Source organism: Catharus ustulatus, chromosome 4 (assembly GCF_009819885.2).
Source record: "Catharus ustulatus isolate bCatUst1 chromosome 4, bCatUst1.pri.v2, whole genome shotgun sequence".
In the NCBI taxonomy this organism is placed as follows: domain Eukaryota; kingdom Metazoa; phylum Chordata; class Aves; order Passeriformes; family Turdidae; genus Catharus; species Catharus ustulatus.
In genome coordinates this window covers 71,889,196-71,910,984 of record NC_046224.1, presented here as the reverse complement: position 1 = coordinate 71,910,984, position 21,789 = coordinate 71,889,196, and the positions used below count along the sequence as shown (strand labels likewise).

The 21,789-nt window shown below is 36.9% G+C and overlaps 1 protein-coding gene across 13 annotated transcripts in view; it reads right to left on the bottom strand.

The window, feature by feature from the left end:
• Window positions 1-21,789, bottom strand: part of ERC1 (ELKS/RAB6-interacting/CAST family member 1) — a 282,848-nt gene that overhangs the window by 121,973 nt on the left and 139,086 nt on the right. For all 13 annotated transcript variants that reach the window (XM_033057010.1, XM_033057019.1, XM_033057014.1 and 10 more), the window contains one exon: window positions 8,267-8,402. In XM_033057010.1, the coding sequence (XP_032912901.1) occupies window positions 8,267-8,402 (136 nt within the window). The remainder of the gene's footprint in view (window positions 1-8,266; window positions 8,403-21,789) is intronic.

Genomic DNA, 21,789 nt, shown 5'->3' with positions numbered 1-21,789 from the left:
GCCGGCATGGAGCCTGCCTGCACTCGCCGCACAACAGAGTAACCAATTTGTAACAATCGTGCAATCCCGGGTTTTACTGGCAGGTGCTCAGCTCAGCACCCTGGCTGGCACTTCTGGGGTTGGAAATATATTAGCCACTCCTGAGTGTAAGCTGCATTTCCGGGGTGGGAGCTAAATTTTAGTCAAAATCGTGCAGCTTATAATTGTGAAATTACTGTAAATATTTTTAAGGAAATGCTTGAGTATTTGTTCCCACAGTATAGAAGTAAAAAAAAATTAAAATTCACATGTATTTTTTCTTTTAAATAAGTTTTGAGTTCTATCTGAGGTTCCCATTATCGCCCCATCTCCTTTCTTCTATTGTGCAAAAGAAGAATAAAGGAGAACAGCAATTTTATTAAACAATAAGACTATGAAATGACCCATGGTAACTGGGCATTTTTATTCTTGGGGAGAGATGAGTTAGAAACCACTTTCAACACAGTAGAAAAAAAAAAAAGTCTTATGAGAGACACAAAAAAAAAATCAAGAAGAAGGAAAAAATGCAAATTTATTACCATTTCTCAGGCTCATGAAATAAGACACCAAAACGAAAAGAGAGCTGTTCTTCCCCTTCGATGTGCTCCTATTGTTTGTCTTAAATCTGGCCCTCAATGTTTTCTACTCTCAGGAGAGACCTCCTCACAGGAACCACACCATGTTGTCAACAGCTACATTAATCTCTCTGACAGCTTTTAGGAAAGCAGTTTGAACTCAGATACTAATGTTGGGGAAAAAAGCCTATGCAAAAAACATCCAGTGGTTAAGGCTGTTGGCACACATTCAGCTGTGCAGTCCTCACTATACTCAGTTTCTGGCAGATCATGAAGAGTACCAACCCTTCCCTTTGCCAAACAGGCAAGAGCACAAATAGCAGGTTTCATCTTCCACTGACACATCATGTTTCTGCAGAAAAGACTGGGTGAAAGTGTGTCTGGGGAATAATATTCCTGATGGATCACAGAAGAATGTTAGGATGCAGGGAGTCTTCTTTCCTCTTAAAAACTCTCAGGCCTTATAATGGCTTTCTCTCAATACAAATCTCAATCTGCAGTTAAGGGAAATACTGGGATAATTGGGAGACTGCCTAATGCTAGTTGTAAATAGTGACTTCCACAAAATCTTTCCAGCTGTCTGTTCAAAACTGTAGAGCATTTTTACATTACATAAGAAGACAAAGTCAAACGGCTCATCTTTTTTGAAGATGTGAAAGCAAAGAATTCATCTAACCTGAACATAATAAATGTATGGCAAACTAAACCAAACCATAAAGTGAAAACTGATAGAGCAGATGGCTTAGTGGCTATCCAGGGAAATGCTTCTCCATTTCAACTGCCAGGGCCCTTCAAGCTTCCTTTCTGTAAATGTTATGGTAACAAGTATTCTGAATGGAGCACTCTCTCCTGGTCAGACACAAGAGAAGGTAATTCCTTAACAAAAGATTTAATGTCATAAACATTGATTATGCAGAATAACAGATTCTGTCTCTGTAAGAACTGCCATATCAAATTAAGAACAAGGTCATGTATTTATTCTGATACTCTATTTTAGAGAAAAAAGCTGAAATTTCTTTCTACAATTAATTTCTGAGACAAATCCTTTTCTATGTTCAAAAGTGTGTATTTTTTGTTGATGCTTCAGCATGCAATATTTCACACACAAGCAAAAATCAGTCAGACCTTGCAAATAATTCATCAAAAAAATGCCGTCAATAAAACTGGAGACACAACTGTCTCCACAGTTTGCTTGTGGATCACAGCTCACATTGTAAGAACGTTAACACACCAAAGCCTAACGAATCCAAGAAAACTAAGAAATGAGAGGTAAATATAAAGTTTTTTAATAGTCACCCCTACTACCATATACTTTTATGCAGCTGTTTGGAGAAATAGGTATTGGATTTCTGCAAGGAAAAGTTGGAAACTGGTATTAGAAACAGATCCAGGGAAATACTCCTAAGTTTTAATATGTATGAAGCTTGCCTTGATGAGCTAGCTTCCTTTAAGTAAATAGAGAATTACTGTCTTGCTGAGTCCACCAGGCACACATGTGAAAGCATAAGAGATAAAAAGGACTAATCTCAAGACGCTTTTCTTACCTTGTTGAGCTTACTGGCATACTGTAAATAAATTTTCATGTTCTTCCTTGAAATCCACATTGTACTTTATTATTTCAAAAGAGAAAAGGGGAGAAACCTTTTTTGTATGACAGAAGCTCATGCTTATGTGTACTGCTGTCTCACTAGGACGGAAATCCAACAGCGCAACTTTTACATGAAAATACCATGTAACAATAGTGGCACTCGATATTATGAATTTCTATCAATGTGTAGTATTTCTCCACTGTGCAATGAAGTTTTCAGTCCTTTTTCTGTGTTGCTGAAGGATAAAATGTTAAGGCACTAACTCTGTGAAAATGTCTAAGCCCTTCTTCAGTTAGAGAGCATTACAACTGAAGAAAAACTGAGTCTTGTCTATAATTACTATATTAATTCACACATATGGAATGAAATGAGGCTGTCTATCCATCATTCATGCATTATCTATGCTGTAAAAGTATATGTATCCAGGAATGCTCAATTACTATTTTTAATTCCCAAAAATAGCTACAATTTAAATTAATTCCTCCTCACCTCCCCTCAAGAAACCTCCCCTCGCTCTAAGTGATGAAATGTTTAGCTAAAGGGTCATAATTTTTGGAACTTCTCCCAGACATTCAAAACAGATAAGAAAAATCTCTCTTGACAGAGGGCTGTGACATGATCAGAACTAGAACTAGCTTTCTTCAAAGCATCTGCCAGGGTTAAATATGTGCCTGTATCTACACTAACTGCAACACACTGTGCTGAAAATCACAATCCTCCAAATACATACAGAATGAAAAGTCTGTGAACACTCTATTTTCTGTAATGTATTGTAAAAGCTGATGGAAACGAAAATTCCTACTGGGATATTATATCACTAATGAATCATGATGCATATTGATGTCTCTCCTGCATATGTTCATCCTGTTTCGCAATGAAAAGTCAGCTGTCACAGAATCTCTGAGAGAAAGAGTTGGAGGGTAAGATGAGTCCAAAACTATTGGCTACCACTGCCCAAATAAAAAAGGAGGAAAATTTGCATACCATTATTTCAATTAGATTTTTATGAGGTGTAACTGATCTTTAGAGCCTGTATTTGTTCATAATCGCTGCATTTTCACTAACAGAAGTCCCACAACACAGAGAAGCAGACAGTAAAACACTGATTCACATGATCTCAGAACCACATTTAGTGAAATTATTGAGAACAATATTAAGTTTCATCCTACTTAGTAACTGACAAGAAAAAACTCATCCTTTCAAAAAGTACTAAAAAAATTGTTTAAAAATGAATTGTGACGTGAATTGGTATCGTTTCAAAAACTGATGCCATGAGCTCTGTCCTGGAGAACAGGATGAGGATGACCTAGACCTGAATGCAGCCTTAAGTGAAATTAAAGCCACTTGCCTAAGTGCTGATGGCACCTGCTCAGGCCCAGGGAATACTAACATCTCCAAGGCTGGCAGCACAGGGAATTATCCAGGGACAGGGAGGCCAAAACCTCTCCATGATGTAACTAATGGCTAAAAAGGTCTGGGAGAGGAAGAGAGAGAAAAAGAACATTTCGATCTGAGCTTAGTGAGCAGACACATGTTTGATATGTCAGATTGTCCTCTGGAACAAACCTTGCAGATGCAAGATGGCTTTAAAGAATAGATTTCTGCCAGGCTGAAATGGAGCAGCTGACTGCTTTGTGAGCTGTAACGTGTTGAGCTGTACACTCATCTGGCAGGCAAGACTGGAATCTGCTATGCCAGTGATCTATATGGAAATCAGTAATTAGCCAAGAACTCCACACTTGAAAGTCATTTATCCCAGGAAAACATCTAACGTATTTAACCAGTATAACCAATTTACTTGAAATCTGATCATGCCTAGAAAATTTTCAAGAAGATCTTGAACTTTAGGCTTGGGAAGGTTTACTTTAACTACTTCTTCAGAAATTTTGTAGTCACTGTCCAAAAGTAAATTCAGAGATTAATTAGGAAAGCATAATCTTGCTTTACTAATAGTCTAATGAGAGTGCAGCATAATTTTCATTATGGCACAGTCAAGAGATGTCCACCCCACCTTCAAATCCAATCACAGCATACCAAGAGGAAACTCTTCAGTAATTTAAGCTCAGATGTACAGGGCTCCACTTGGGTTTTCAGTTTTTTGTGTTGGCACATGCTGTGGTGCCTCATAACAAACAGTTAACCACAACAGATTACTTCAGCTGGAAAGGACCTCCAGCAACCACCCAGCTCAGCCTCCTGGCCAGCTCAGGGCTGGCCAAAGTTAAAGCATGTGGTTGAGGGCATTGTCCAAATGGCTCTAAAACACTTGGCAGTCTCAGGGCATTGTGGCTGATATTTAATGAATTTGGAAGGTTCATTTATGAGATGAGAAGGTATTTCCTTATCTATCCATTTCATTAAGCTTTGCCTGGATCATGGTAAAAACATCACTGAACATAAAGGTGCATATTTGTTTAGATTAAAAGTAGAGTTCTTTCCACTGAAAAGATAGGTTTTTCCAATATGACAAAAGAAATACATTATCACAAGAAACAAACAGCATATACTTGCATCTACAATTTTTGGATTAGGAATATACATTAAATTATTTAAACTTCGGTGTGGAAAAAGAAAAGAAGAACTAATAAGTTTACTTGCTTTCTACAGATGCTCATTAAAGCACTCAAACATACTTACACACCATCTGGACATATCATTTGTCAGCAGCAAACAACTGATGGATACCTGCTGCAACACAGATTCAATAGTACACAAACCCACAGAACTGATATTCTGAAAATTCTGGAAACACTCTGGAAGATGCTAGAGTGATAGAACAAGAGAATATGCATACTTTATTTCAGAAACCACCTTGAAGTATCCATTCAAATATAATTAAATTCCAGTAAATGCTACCTTTCTAGAACTAAACAGCATATCAATTATTTTTCATAATAGCCAAGCTTTAGTCACTTCAAGCAAAAATTTTCTACTCCAACCCAACTGTTTGTTTGTTTTTTCATCCTGCTTATAGACCAGACACTCATCAACCTCTCAGATCTCTGGAGAGTTGTGGTTTAAGGGAACCCAGGAGGAAAAGACAAATTTGGAAAGCCATTTATCCACCTCACTAGAATTGAGACATTATGGTTTTCATTCTTCCCCCACTCCCCAAAATACCAAATTTCCACCAGCAGAGCTCTGAGAATAAACGAACATTTTGTTACTGGATTCAGGAAGAAAGAAACCACAGGCCTGTTAGGGAGAGAAGAGAGGGAAAGGAAGAGGGAGAGGGAGAGGAGCACTGTGCGCTTGGGAGCATGTTTATTTGACTGGATTGCAGATGGTCAACCAAAGAACATGCAGATCACATATTTTTAAGCATTTCATAATGTCTTATTATTAATTCCAGCCAAAACCACCAAGACCAAAATTATCTGAAATTGGTGCTTGTGTGTCCTGACCTCAAAGCCAACAATGGTTGCATTAAAAAAAACGTTAAATATCTACAGTTCTCTCAGGTTTAATTTTTTTAATCGATTACAAGGCAGTGCCCTTTAAAAGTCTAGAGAGAAGACAGGTCTCCACAACTAAGAAATGTGGTCCTGGGTAAATTTTACTTCCAGGAAACCAAAATGTTGCAGTCCTTGAGAGAGGGAGGCTATAAGCAGAGGGCTCTTCTAAAGGAAGGAGCTTTTATTGAACCTGTCACTTGTCATTAAACACTCCATATTTTACCTTAGCCTGATATTTTCATTAGAGCATACAGACCTTTTTCATCTGTGAATGAAAGCATTCCCTTCAGCCTTGTGCTGAATATGGGGAAAGGTTCTCTAAAATCAGCCCACCCAAACAGGACAATTATGTTCACAAAAGCAAGAAAAGCACTAGGGAAAATCAAGTAACATTAATACCATGGTAACTTGCACATTTCAGTGTTGACTATCACATCACACTTCAATCTTAAATTATTTAATGCATTTAATAATGTCTATTTTTTATGTCAGAAAAACTTGCATATAATTATATAGAAAGCACAGACACCAGTGCAGAATACAACACAACACAAGCAAAGTGCAAAAATGTATGTACTGTTCTACAGAGATGTCTAGTTGGAAAACCTGAGTGGGAAAAGGTAAAGATATTCATGTTATTCACATTTTAATATCTATGACCTCTCAACTGCTTAAAACACTTTATAAGTAAAGAATTGGATAAAAAATTGCAAGAGCAGCTATACATTGTTAAAGAACTCTGATATAAAGCAGCACCATTTTTTCCACCATTTTTTTCTGAGCAAAAGCTGTCTCATTTCTACCACCAAAACTGTACCATCTCCTTGATGTACCAGACACTGGTGTTAAATAGTTTTAACAGGACTTAAAGTTCTCAGTAACTGAAATATCACTCTCTGTCCATTGCTATGTAGTACAAACATTTTACATAATTTATTGTTTTTTAAAAAAACCCCAGTGGTTTCAGTATGCGAATAGCAACTGAGAGAAAACAAATTTCAGGCTTTTTTCAGCATATTACTTATGTGAAGAAGATAGAAAAATGAAAAGGGAAGGAATAATTGGGGGTAGAGCCAGAAAAGGAAGCCATCCATTTTAAAATCTCTAAGTGCTGCATTGAAACAAAGATGATGGTCTGATGGAATGGTGTCATTCAATGAATACACCATCTACGTAATTGCCAGGCAAATGTCAAGCACCAGCTGTCCTTTCAGACTTGAAATATAGATTTACTCAAATGCAGATTAGAGATCTAACCAAATATTGTAGTAGCTTTAGGAATTTTTAAAGACATTTCACTAATACGAGCGAGATTGAGTTATTTAAACATACCTGCCACATAACGAGAGCCTTGTGAATTGTCACAGCATTACAGCCACAAAACTGATTAGCAGATGTAGAAATCCCACATTCCCACCTTTTATAAAGGTCGGTAGTTATGAAATCATTTTCAGACACTTAGAACTTAGCTATTTCAATGTTCTGTACATAGAAGAGCTGATGGAGAAAACCACGAAATGGTGCATCTGAGAGCGTTCCTCCATGGACACGTTTGTGTGGTTCTTGCAAAGTTTTAGCTGAAAACATCCCCCCAGCATCCCACAGAACAAAGTAAAGGAGTATCTGTTTGGAGAGAATTTATCTTTACTAGAGAACTCTTAGGATGTATTCTGTGTCTTCACTGTAAATGCATTAAGATATTGGCTGACAAAAAGAAACAGGATTTAACCTAGGATAACAAAGGAAAACACCAAAGAAAGGCTTGCTCTTTGAAGATTAACAAAATTAAACACTACAGGGTAGGGTACAGTTTCCATGTTTATTTTCACTCACCAAAAAGAAAGTTATTTTTGTAAATTAAAGAAAACACAGTAAAAATGTCTATTATTTCTACACTTAGCATCATGGTATCTTTGCTGTATACTCCATGCCAGTAGTTTAATATTTTTATGACAGCAATTGAAAACTTACCGTTTGATAAACCTCCTGCAGCTAATCTCAAGACACAGCACACTGAAAAATATTTGACTTGCTTTTATACCAGTGACTTTCTTATGTCTGGGCAGATTTGAGGTTACCAGATAACTCTGTGGGGCAACACTATGATCATTTCAGAAATAAAGCCAACTGACCAGTAAGCAAACCAAGAATTCATGAGATAAACAAGGATGGCTACACATAGAGAACATGGTCCTCCAGTTATCCCACAACAATTCCAGCTTTCTCTAAGAATACTTACTTGGTTATCTTTCATTTACTGAAGAAAAGAGCTCAGTATAAGGTAGAAGCAGCTGGGAAAACACACAAAACAGCTAAAGCAAAAGGCTGTTAGAAGAGCAGAGAAGAAAGAAACATCACACCAATCTCAATACAGGACTGATACAATTATTTCAACAAAGCACTTCATAACCAAGTTGACAGTTAAAAATATATTTTCCTGTTGTGAAAACGGACTAAGATATGAAGGCAATTGTGAGAGGCTGCTTTCTCTGAAATGCTGTAGGACAGATGTGTCCTTGTAAACAATCAGTAACAAAGTTGTTAGGTAACAGCTATGAGAACAGATCAGAAGGCAGAGTGAAGAGTCTGGCTCATTATCCCAAGTGCATTAATTCAATCCCCACGTTACCTGAAGCTGTTGGGAGCTATCGTTAAGGTTATCCTCTCGTCTCCTGGCCTCCTCCAGCATCTGTGCACTCTTCTTTTTCTCCACTTGTTCTTTGTGCTTCAGATTTGCTACTTTCTTATTTTGATCTTTAACTTGCCTGCAAAAGAGAGAAGCACTCAGAGCATGGTCCAGAGCTGCTTCTGTCAGCCTTGGCACTGGGCAGCTGGGCCAGAGAACAGTGGCACCATCAAGTGCCACTTCCTTGGTGGCACAAGGTCACCAGCACCAAACCCATCCTCAAGCATCACCCTCAATTGCTAATTCAGCCAAAAGAAGGCTTCATTTTGCTCATTACTATTAATCTAAATAGAAAATTTCTGAAACAAAAGCATTATTTTTTATTCTGTATAAACTATTACTCAAAAGATGCACCTGTCCTCTTCTGACTTTGGGGAAGAAAACTCTTCCATATTCACACACACACACATACATATAAAACCACAGACATCAAATAACCTGTTTCCCTTTGGGTGCCACTATTTCTATGTGAGGAAAACAGGAGTGAAAGGAAAAACTACTGAAACATGACTGGAATATAGAAGACTACCTACAAGAACTAGGCAATCTGTTTCCAGAAGTAAAACAATTTATTTTCAACCTCAAGATCTACCTGTTTTGAGGGATTTCCTATCATTTCTTTTTACACAAACAAGACACAACAAGTAAGAACAAACTATTTGAGCATAATTTCCTTTTCACTTGCACCTATGGACTATTTTTGATGATCCTGGCAGCTACCATTGCCTGCAGACAGGGTTTGGCCTTTCAGGGCATTAAGACACATGGAGTATTGAATTTAATTACAGACCCTTTAATCTCAGCCTCCTGACCACAGAGAACTTAAGTCTAAACTTTTAGTCCAATCAAAACAAAACAGGCTAGCTTTGCTTCCTCAGCCCTTTTCTCCATAATTATATCTGCAGTTTGGATTTTGGAATAAAAGACAGATTCCTCGGTTGCATGATTTCCCCAAAACATCATGCAAGTAGTAGAGACGGCTCTTTAATTTACTGTTTAGAAAACAGAATGATATACCAGCTTCAGATCTGGTATGTTATCCACACAGACAGGGAAGAATGTTTCTTCTGTGTTTCAGAAATACTTTTAGAACAGATCACAAACAACCCTTCTTTAATATTTTCTTCAGAACTCATAACAAAAGTATAATCAAGAACGTATCTCTTTGTGACATATTTATGTTCCAATTATGTGGCATACAACTAGTCAGTGTTTTGAGCTCCTTCAAAAACATGTAGGTTCAACTCTGAGCTCTGCTTTTTTCCACTGTAAGCCCACTGAAGCTGGGAAAATTGTGAAGACAGCAAATTTTCCTTGGTGCTAAAACAAACTCTTAGGGTGAAAAAGTGCTGATGGCCTCTGGAGACCAATAAAAAAAGAAAAGTCCTTTTCTGATGATGTTAAAAAATTACTGGCATACTTAACAACCCTGTCCAAGAGTTACAGCTGATTTGAGTCAGGATGCTTTTTAAACACAACCAGTGTAATTGTTGAGTTATTCTAACCCAGTGCTGCACATTGGCAATGGGCACATTGCCCAGTTTGAAAGCAGACTTGCTCAGTGATTAAACAACTCATTGTACAATAGAATGTACCAACTGGCACCAACTCAGCTTGTACAATAGTTCTATCTATCCAATAAAATAAACACAGAAAGTACAGATAAGTTGACACAGAAAATGAAAATACGTCAATTCCATATGAGAATTTTTACTCAATTTTTAAATTAATATTAGAGGAATTAAGTATTTTCTCATAAATTTGTAGAGCTAGATTCACATATTGGAAAATTGACCTTTATTACTATAACCAACTAACTAGATAAGAGACAACAATATCAACAAAGCCTCAACCCTCACCAAAATATGTCTGAAATAGATAATGTCCTATGTGGTAAAAAATTTTTCCAGATAAAATATGCATTTCAAAGGATGGAGTAACTAAAGAATATGCACTACTGGCATCCCCCTACTCATGTCTGAACTAAAATTAATGACATTCTAATATATTAGGTAGATGTTTTGAGGCAAAGACAAGCTTTACTGAAGTCTGGAAATTACTTAGTGCTTGTAATACTGAGATCAATCTTGATAAAACCTTTTACTTTACCAGGTTGTTCAAAGCTCCATTTAACCTGGCTTTGAATCATATGCAAGACACAACTATCCCTCCATATGTTTGATGGCAACAAGGAACAAAAGTTGGGTCATAAACTTTTCAAAATATATAGGTATCTATGGCATTAACTAAAATTTCCCCAACTGTTAATTTATGAAAACCCAAATCTCTGAACTCAAAAAGGCCTGGAGCCATTTGATACATGAAAACACATTTCATCGCATCTCAATGCCCGTGGTACCCAATGAAAATTCTCACTTTTACAATACCTCATATAGATAATCATGGAAAAGGTTCAGCACATACAAGCCCACAGCCCTTTGACGTTTGCACCATCAAAGTTCTGTGAAACTGAAGACTTCATACTGTGGTTCTGTAAAGAATGCTCTTCCTTCTCTGCCAGATAACTTTCACTCTTCAAAGCCAGTCAGAGAATCATATTTTTATATATGCAAACTATCTTTTGAAATATTTATATATGGACTCATATTTTTAATGTCAAGAGACCTCAAAAGCTTGCTTATTAGGTTTCACTCCATTCACTGCTCAGTAAGACAGTTCTGTTGCTATTTTAAACACTGCAGTTAATACTGATGATTGTCATAGAACAATTTCATCTTCACACCACCACTGAATAATGTGCAGAACTGGACCACATACTTAACTGGAGCAATAAAATAAAATACAGAAAGTACGTGCCTTAAGTTAGCATGCTGCAACTGGTACATTTTATGAGAAGACAGTCAAGAGGAAATTTCTTCATAATATATGTGCACAAGGAAGCTTATTAGGAAGAAAGAAACAGAAAGAAAGAAACAAAGATCGGCAAGTCCCCCAGTTTGAGAGCTTAATTTTGTAAGTTTAATGTTCTTTTAAATCTTTTGAATGCAGTTGCACATATACAGAGCACATATCCCTATCAAAGGGACATTAAAGTTTTAAAAAAATCCTTAATGTCTATGAGTACTTTTATTAAAACTGAAAAAACTTGCACAAGATTAAAGATAGTAAAAGGAGAATGGCTTATGTGTAACGATGGCAAGAGCTTAGAGGTTTATGAATGTTTTCTAGAAAGCACTACTGTTTGCACGTACAGCAAGAGCAAACAGCAATTTGCAATGTGCATGTGGACTTTTCATCATAAAATAAAGAGCTAATGAACTTCTGAGAGATACAGTACATTAAAAATATTACCATAAATACACATTCCTACTGAAACATCTTTGCAAAACAGGACTACAAAGAAGAGAAAGAAGTCTGGTGATTCTAATTAAAGCTGGAGAGCCAGGTCACGTTCAGTGAGATAAAGCTTTAAAGAAGATACCAACTGGGACCAGTAAAAACAACAATAAAACTAACAAAAGCAAAATACCTCATCTCAGAAGATGCTTATTCTCAGAGTCACCTCAAATCAAATAATAAAAACATTACATTCATATATGAAAGAAGAAAAATTCAGTGAGAATCTTTATGTTGAATTACAGTGAAGAATTCCACTCATTTTGGACATAACAATTTCTTTTGCATTTTTAATGGCAATTTTAAGATAACTACTCTTTTTTGACAGTCCAGCTCCTAAAACATTTTGCTCACAAAAGTAAAAATTCTTTTCCATTATTCTGAATTTTTCTCCATTTCACAGTACATCACGTCAAGTAGTGTTACAGTGTAATGTATTAGATAAAAGGAAGTAGAATCAAATTCAGGCTTCTGATTTAAAAATATGAACACCAAAGTCTTTCAACTGAAGTCACGCCAAGATTTTCAGAATAAATAATTTCCCATCCTTTGATTTTTGGTACCCAATTTAGGCCATGTGCCTGATGAAAAAATCCCCTAAAATTTCCTAATTTGGACACTGAAACCAACTGTTCATATCTATGGCTTTACTCATTCTTTAATGAAACAAAGCTGCATCACTTAACAAAAGTCACCTTTACAGTTCTCTATGAAATTCTTGAATTTCCAGTGGTGACATACAGCCCAACACCATGGGGAAAAAAATCAAATAATCACAGTAAATAATAAAAAGTTTCAAATGAGAAGATTTCACATTTTAAAATTATTTCAAAACAGGAAGACAAATATAAACAACAGAAGACCAGTGGAGCATCAGGTATTCCTGAAAAGTGGCAAGTCACTGCTACCCATCAGACTCCTCGGGAAGACCTTTCCTCACTAAGAAGACCAATTGCTACATAGGCCCTTTAAATTATTAAGGCTTTTATGAAATTATTTTTGTCTGTACTAATGTAAATATGTTTTGCATTTTAACACTAATCTCCTTGTTTTTTACTGTAATGCATATCAACATATATACAGCTAATTCTCTCCTCGTATGGATTTCCATACTATGCATTAATGTGATGTAAGCTATCATCTGCAACTGGTTATATTTTCTGACAATTTCAGATGTTATTCATACAAAATAGAAGTTGATAAAATGTTAACTGACAACATAAATAAGTTAATTTGAATTTTACTATTATATTTTAACATACTTTTCCTTCACATTTATGAAGCTAACACACAACAGTGTTTTTAGAATAATCCAAGTTAAGCAAACATTTAGAATGCTTTTGAACCACCACAAAAGCTTGCCTGCAATGCTAAGTGCACACACACATGCTGCACTTCACACAATGAATCACACACCAGGAACAAACATGCAGATCCTGTGCACTGCTGTAGAAACAGCTTGTTTTATTCATCTCAGCACTCAGTAACATTTCTGTATGTCTGTCAGCCATGTCAGAAGGATTGCTGAGCTTGAGCCTTTATTGCTGTAGCATTACCACCACCCACAGGACACTCCACTGGTGCTGCAGGTACTAATCCAGATGGATAGATGAACTCCAAATGCTTTAAAGAAGTAGTCAACATGACTGAAAAAGCCTACACTGAAAACTGGATGCAATGACCTAATAAGTTCTTTAGTTTTGAATTGTCAAAGTTCCTTGTGTTATGAAATATTAGGCTCTACAATGTATTGTGTAGAATTATAGAATATTTCAAGTTGTCAGGAACCCATAAGGATCATTGAGTCCTTGCCTATCTCCAAGCACTTTGTAGTCCTAAGAGACACGGAGAAACATCCAAATTACAACATTTACACCAAAATTTCCTTTCTCACTTCTTCGTTTTTAAGGTCTGCCCCCATAAAATATTTTAGATGGCTATATCCTTAACCATAATTTCTGAATTTAAAAAGATCATTAATTCAGTGACACAGCTGAGTTGTTTGGGTTTTCTTGCTTTGTTTGCAGGGTTTTTTAAGTTTTGGTATACAAAGAAAAATATTTACATTCGGGGGCGTATAGCAGAAGGAAACCAAGGAAAAACTCTTCCCAAAAATGCTACTTTGTTTTGAAAATAAGGAAAAAAACCGGTTCTGAAAGGTTTTGATTTGGCTTTTAGTTGCTCAAAACTCAATTCACCTTAGTTAGGGTTAGTAACCAAGTCATGGAGAATAATGGCAGTGTTTGGAAAGCCTAATTGCTTAACCACAAGAAAAAGTAAGTGATGAAAGGAAAATAAATAAGCAATGAAGGAAACAGGACTGACCACATCACACAGCCACATCACCACAACTGGATGTGAGATTGACAGTCAAAGCGAAGTTGTCAGGAGCTGAACAAAGTTCTTCCATCTCATGCATTCAAAAATTAGGTTGAGGGGAATTACACACTGCTGAAGAGCTACATGGAATTTTGTATGGCTGGGTTGGGTTGGTTTTTAATGACTGTGTTATCTGGGCCTTTTCTTTGGCTTTGGCTGTACTTAGCAGTCTCAGCTTCTCAACTAGTTTGTCACTACTTTTCAACGTTGTAACAAGATCAAAAATTGTGCATTAAATTACTACCTAAAAGAAACAATAATTTCACTATGCTTCAGAAACTTGGTTTAATATTACCACCTCTGCTGCACATTGCATCCAAGCTAAGAGAACAGCCACCACACTTAAACTGCTCTCGTTGAACTGCACAACACTCAGCTACCTCTTCTGCCTGTGAACTTCTCCCAAAACCTCTCATCATTCTCTCAGCTCCTTGCTGTTCTGAGCCACTTACATGACAAGGTAAGGAAAGCCAATGAAAATATTACCAGATCCTGAAAATTTAACTGGGCTGCTGCATGAGTCAAATTGTCCCATGGTGACTTTAAGAGATGGGGGATAGACTTCATTTCTTGAGGCTAGGAAACTTTGATTTCTAAAAACAAAGCGCATGTTCAGGTCAGCACTGAAGGAGGCAGGAGATGAAGGCTGTGGAAAAGCAGTTTGCCCCATATTTTGGGAACAGGAGACTAATAGTGTCAGAATCAAAATGTGTCAAGTCAAGATTTCAAGCAGATCTTGACTTTACACTGACCACTGTCTTTCTTCAGTGGTAAGAATTATTTGCATGATATAATTTGCACATTTCCTGATGCGGTCAGCACATCAGCCAGCACATCTCTCCCTGTAGCTGAAACAACACAAACATTTTCATCCACAAACAGCTGATGGGAAGATACGAGATAGGGGAGCACATGCCAAATGAATCTAGAAACTCAATATAACAAAAATGTTATCCTAACCCTCCTATAATTTAGAAACACCTTGGAAAAGACATCTATCACCTGATTCATTAGCAACAGACAAGGTTTACCAAGTAAAAAGGTGGCATAAGTTATTAATGCTACATGGAAGGTTTCATAAGAGAAATAAACATCATCAGAATTAACCAGGGTGCTCTCCAGTTATGAGACAGAAGCCCAGCTACATACAACAGCAAAGTCAAATGCTGGTGTCTTAGTATTCTCAAAAAAAAAAAAAAAAAAGGTAAGAAAAGAAAAATTGCCCCAACCAACTGCTAAAATTGGGGGATTATCAGTAGAGATTAAACAAAGTGTCTTTGTTTTAGTGTAAGAAGTCCATATCAAATCAAGTAAACCAAAGGTTTGCTTTCAGACAGGGCCAAATACAAGACACTAAATATGTCTGGTAAACATCTATATCACCTCATGTTTTCATTAATATCCAACTGCAGTTTTGTAGATAAAATCCTTTGCACCTATTTGTCCAGCTAATGTGCAGCTAAAAAAAGGACGAGTAAAATGAATCTGCAGCTTCCCAGCTACTTAAATTCTCAGCACCTATTTCCTAGGAAGCAAGATCCGCAATGAAAATAACGAATACATTACCATTATTTCATAACTGGTGCAAGATTTTATATCAAACTTTAGCGATTAAATATCAAATTAATTATTCATCAGGTTCAATAATTACTTTTGAAAGCTGAGAGCAATTGAACTAGAAAAGAAATCTTTAACCTTAAAAACGTGCAACTTTTAGTTTTTATTGTTGCTAGGAACATTAAGAACACAAACTTCAGGCAAACTCTCAAATAAACCTCTAACACAGTGGTATGGGTGTTCCTTTGTTAAGAAAAATACTAATACTTTAAGGACCTTAATAAAAGCATTCAGTAGTTCAACAAATAAGTTTGTTTTCTTGTATTTTTTCCCTGCTTTTGTTAATTGAGCAAACAGATGCAAAGCCAAAAATGACATTTATAAAACAGTTGATTAGGCTTTGGTGTGGATTCCTTCCCCCTGCAACATGCTGGGTTAGTTGAATTTGGCCCTAACAGTGTGGGAAGAAGTCCCAGTGGTGCTGTTCTCTTTACCTTTAACTCCAGCTCACAAACCAACTGCCCTGTGAATAGATCACACACAGCCAGCCACTCACTGCTCAGGAGACCTGCACCATTTGGCTGAAAAAAGTGTTTTCTAAACAGTAATAAGGTTTCAGAGGGTATTTTTGTGATCTAAGATAACACATGTCTTTTTTAACTGCAGTCCCACTAGCCAGAAGAGAAAACAAATCACAATACAGTGCTGTTTTCTTTCAGACGGGCATGCCATCTTTTTAATTCCTTCTAGAACAATACCCAATACAAACAACAATTCAAAACAAAAATCATATGTAAAAGTCAGCCATTGTAACCAAACAAAAAGTAAGGAGAAGAAAATTTTAAAACTAGGTACTTAAGAATCATGCTACAGTAGCCTGAAACATCTATGTGTATGTAAACAAACTATGAAGAGAGAAAACCTCTTTCTAAAAAGTTGCAGTAATTTGGGATAACAGTTGAACATTATTATTCTGTCCTCTTGATAGCTCTATGTTAAAAAAGCAAGATACGTCTCACATATTTAAGCTGATAAATACTGAAAATCCAGTCTTCAAGAAACAAGTATTAAAATAAGCAGTTGCTAAAGACAAAACTCTAAGCATGACAAATGCAGTACCTCAGTGCACCAGGATTTCTGATGCAAAAAGAAATACGTTCACAAGAACATTCTGAGTCCTGCTCTTAGGAAAAGATGTAAGGAAGTGATACTAGCAGGACCACTGTGAAATAATGTAAACCTGTCCATTTTGGGGCTAAAATCTTGATGATTTTGTGTCATTGAGATGCTCAAATACAAATCTGACATAATTTAGCTTATCTACTTAAAACAAAAATTGTTTTCAAGAAGAACCTTTTTAAAAGACTTTATACACATAAAAGTGTTTACTCTGTTAGCTATAAAGAAGTTATACAAAATCTGATCCAAAGCTGGCCATTGCCAGAGACTATACTAGGAAAAGCTGATTGAAAAGCCATGTTATCACATTCATCAAACTGTACCTTGCTGTAGCATCTCCCTCACCACGACAATCTGAAATAGGAGGGACACAGCTCTGTTTTGGGATCCACTGCTGAGACCAATTTCTGGCAGTGAACACAACCCACAGAGTCTCTCAGAATGCACATATGGCACATTTCTTTTGGGTGCTCAGCAAAGTTATTAAGAGTTATCTTACATTCTGAATCCCTGCCTTTCACAGCCCACATCAGTATGAAGAGTGCCTGCTGAGATGGTTTGTTACAGACTTTTGACTGCCTGGAAAATGGGGAACAGCAGCATTATTTGTAATAAATAGCCCCCACAAAGGGCTGCACAGAGTATCTGAAGGTGCAGATGGCTTAGTCCTCCTCCTCTGATACAGCTGCAACCCTGCCTTCTCAGTCTGGCATACACAGGAGAACACAGTCAGGAATATTCTGCCAGTTTAGTGAACACCAGTGGGTTTCTGGAGAACTCAGTCAGTGCTGTAAAGCAACATGTGTGTCTCTCTTCATTAGAGGTCTCTCTAAAAGCCCTGGTAAACCATGGACAAGGTTACTCCCTCATGCATTTGAGGAGGGATTTCTACCATTCCACAGTACATGGATCTGATACAGAACAAGTATGTCCATGAGTATTACAAAGACATACTTTAATTTTTAATATATGATGAAGGAGCACATTAAAAGAAACCTCTGGTGACAAGATGCTCCATGTGTCAGATATCTGAAATACACTCTCACTGATACCCTCAGAGATCAGAAGGTTGGCTAAATAAATTAGCTCAAGTTTGGAGTATGTACTCAGAAAAATGCATTCTTTATCTAGGCAATTATACTACTCCAGTGAACTACTTTTAACTTGGTGACCTTGAGACAAATGAGGCAAAATTAAGCTTTTAATTGACCTGATCTCCCTATCAGGGCAACTGCCTTGATGCAGGATGTCATTGAGACATTTTCTGCCTCCCTTCAGTGAACTAATTTTCCAAGTAGTTGGGGAACACTCCTAGTCATTAGGAAATATTAGCAAACAACAGCCTTTGCTATCAAGAAGATTACCAACACAAATGCAATATTATTTTCTACTAATCGCTGATCTTTTTATATGAAGGCATACATTGGAGGTTGAAAGATGTCAACAGAGTTGAAAATCTAATTCATATTCATGAGGTTATGGTCAAAACAGAATCCAGAAAGACAAGAGGAGCTTTCCAGGCCCTTTCTACTTAGAAATAAAAATTCTCTACCTCTAATTCAAGAAACAACTATTCCAAGGTGCAGAAGAAAACACACATCATGCTCCTACCTCTCTGGAATTTGCAGGAAATCAAATTAAATCCCTTTGAAGATGATGTTAGGTCTTTTCCCTATTGACTGCTTTCTGCTTGTGCAGACTGGTGTAAGGAAGAAATTAGCAGTGTGCAGACCCTTTAAACAAATTTAAAAATGTAAAAGCTATGCTGCTTTAAATCAAACTCCCTAAGGCTCAAAATAAGGCTTTTCCTGTAGATATTGGCTAACTAAAAAGAGGTATTTATATATATTTTTAAAAATTATAAAGAGACAAAAATGGACACGGGAAAGATTGCACCCATAATGGAATTCATATCTGCTCCTGAAATTTGGGATAGAATGTTTATGCCTTGTATTTAACTTTAGAATACTCTTCCAAAGGTTTGGCTTTTGTTCACACTTTAAGGTTTTTGCTCAAGTTACAAAAATGCCTGAAGTTTGAAGCTCTTAAAAATAGAAAGCAGCCTCCTTCAGCTGTATTTCAGCTGTCATTTGTTCACATGATCCAAGCATACTGAAAAAGAACATAGAAATACGCAGTCAAAGGAAGCAAACTGTCAGAAACCATGCCATGCCCCAGTTCTCTGAGCACCCATCTGCACATTCCCTATTAAAATGGGAAACCTGTGCTGGAAGCAGGAGATATAAGAAAGGGAAGTAGGCATGTCATGAACTAAGGAGAGAAAAACCTGCTATTTCCATCTTTCTGCTAACTTTTATATAATGCCACTGCATGGTACCTCCAAAAGCTCTGCCTGTTGCTTTTGCTGTGGGGAACAGTCCCTTTGACTGGGACATATGATAATGAAATATTTCCTTTAAGAAGAAATTACATTAAGTGTTGCAGTTATACATGTGTTCTATTCCAAATACAACAGGAAAATTCATTATTTTCACATTCTAAGTCAGTGGCCACTTTTGCAATATAAAGTGTCATTTTGCAGTACCCTACTAAAGCAGTGACTATTATTTAGTGCTTTCTCTTGTTTTTTTTCCATACAAAATGGTCTTAAAGTAAATGATGAAAAAAACCGAGCAAGAGGAGAAAGGGCTAAAAGAATGAAAAAAAACGAGCAAGAGGAGAAAGGGCTAAAAGACAATTCCCACTGATTTGAGGTATCAATCTTTCAAATATGTTGACATCCTAAATACTGAAAATGTGTTTGCTGCCATGTATTTTATATACATTGCTAGGAATTAGTAATTTTAAAAATATATTGCTAAGTTGTTTATTACTAATTGAAATTGCTAACATATTCTGCTGATTGATTTGTGAAAGTGAAAAATTACACGTTGAAAAGTGAAATGAATGTATCTAGTAGCTGGTTTTAAGTTAACAACATTAATACATTTGGTACAATTACATGGGAATTCAGGGGCATACTCTAAAACCAAAAATCCTACCATCTGAAAACTAGGAATGCACTTGTTTTAAAACACTGCAGATTCAAGGACCTAAAGTGAAAACATAATGTGGACTATTATAGAGCAAGACAAGCTTAGGGAAAGATCCAAGGATGAACACAATAGTGGTGCTCCCAAGAGAACACATTTTCAAAGGTACAGCATCTCCACTTGTAGTATGGGAAGAATCCTTATTCTTACACATACTTGTGGGGTAAAGTTGCATTGTGTCATTTCTGTTTTTAGCTCCCAGCATGTGGGACTTCATCAAAAGTGGCATGAACAACTCAGGACACTGAAAAATCTAGGGCTGAGCAATACAGGAGAGGAGGAACTAGTAGCAAAGCAGCCTCACTTTTCTGTTGGGTTGGCACCTTTTGCTTTCTTTGTCAAGGCTGGCCCTGAGCACTCCAGTTTGGCAACTGCTACTTGCTGGCAGCTGTAATTTCTAGGATGAAAGAAGGATCTTGTCCATTTACAGAGAGCATTTTCCCACTCAAGTTTGTAATTCTTGGTTACTTTTGGTTTCGTATAAAAAGAATTAAGTTACTTGGAATGGTGAAGTTAATTCCAAAGTGCTTCAAGGAAGGAAGCTGGAACTAAATCATTCCAAGCCTACTGCCACCCCAAAACGACCAATGTGCTTGATCCCAATTTTTATCAGATCTGTTCAGATACTTAAGAATGTTCCACGTAAAAGCACTTTACATTGGTAGGAGTGTGCTGGGTCACTAAAGGGATAGGAAGCACTTTACCCCTTGGAGATGGGAGTTAATTACTCAGCAATGAACAGAAAGTGACAAATGGAAATGCTTTGTTCTCCAAGGAAGTGAAAAAAACCCATTTCTTTTAATTAAGAAGAATGGCCTATCTACTGGATAAGCAGGAAATTAAGTAAGTTACTGAGAGCTTGATTAAATCTGTCTGAATTGCCTGGGGTACTTCAAGAAGATTATCTAGAAAAGCTGACATATTCCAGTATGAAAGGGCCCTCAATTGTCTGCAGATGAAGAACACAGTTATGCAGAAAGAGGGAATACTTGAATACACCATCCTGCAAGAACAATGACATGGAAGAGAGCCATAGAAAAGAAAGGGAAAGGGGGAAGAAAGAGCTTTCTAATTTAATTTTAGCCAAAGAACGGTAAGCATGTTTTTATCTTGCAGTATCTGTAATAGCCTACTTGGGATTTCATGGATAAGAAATTTTGTTTTCATTTTGCAGTAAAGTGATTAAGAATGATTTCCAATTAACTGACTGATAGCAATAGAACTGTTCACTGATGAACTGCATAACTGTAACAAACATCTCTGCTTATCTAACATATTCTTCATGCAAAAGATGAGGAATTATTTGCAGAGATGATGCATAGGCCTGTTAGGAAAGCTAGTTTCACAGGAATGAGAGTGGAAAACGTGAGCTAAATGACCAGTGAAGTAATGCTCTCAATTGATAAATAAAGCAGTGAAAGGCACATGTGAAACACGATGGTTTGAATGCCCTCATCTGAGGCACACCTTGTGTGCAGGTCAGAACTGAAACTTGAACTTTACAAGTAACACAAGAACAAAAGGTTCCAGTTCAGGCACTGGCACAGACTCAACTCCAATGGTGTGACCAGTAACTTCCCAGCTAGCTGAAAATCTCACAGCAGAAAAATGCTGCCCCAACAAGTGAGCCGAGAAGAAAATGCAGGGTCAACTATGCTCTATTTCATTTGCTCAAAGCCTGAGCAAGATAAAGGATGTGACAAAAAGGGATGGGAAAACTGCAAATGGAAGATGGTCCAAATGATGAGACATAAGAGCAAATTTGGTAACTACAGAGGTGAAACAGTGAATCCTCTCCCTGTCAGATTAAAGGTCACTGTCCCAGTCACCTCTCGCCAGAAAGAAAAGCTTACACAGAAGATACACAAAATCTGTGCAACAATTCACAATTTTATCTTCCCTGATTCTGTTAACAATAAAGTCTGAGAGTATCTGTGTTTA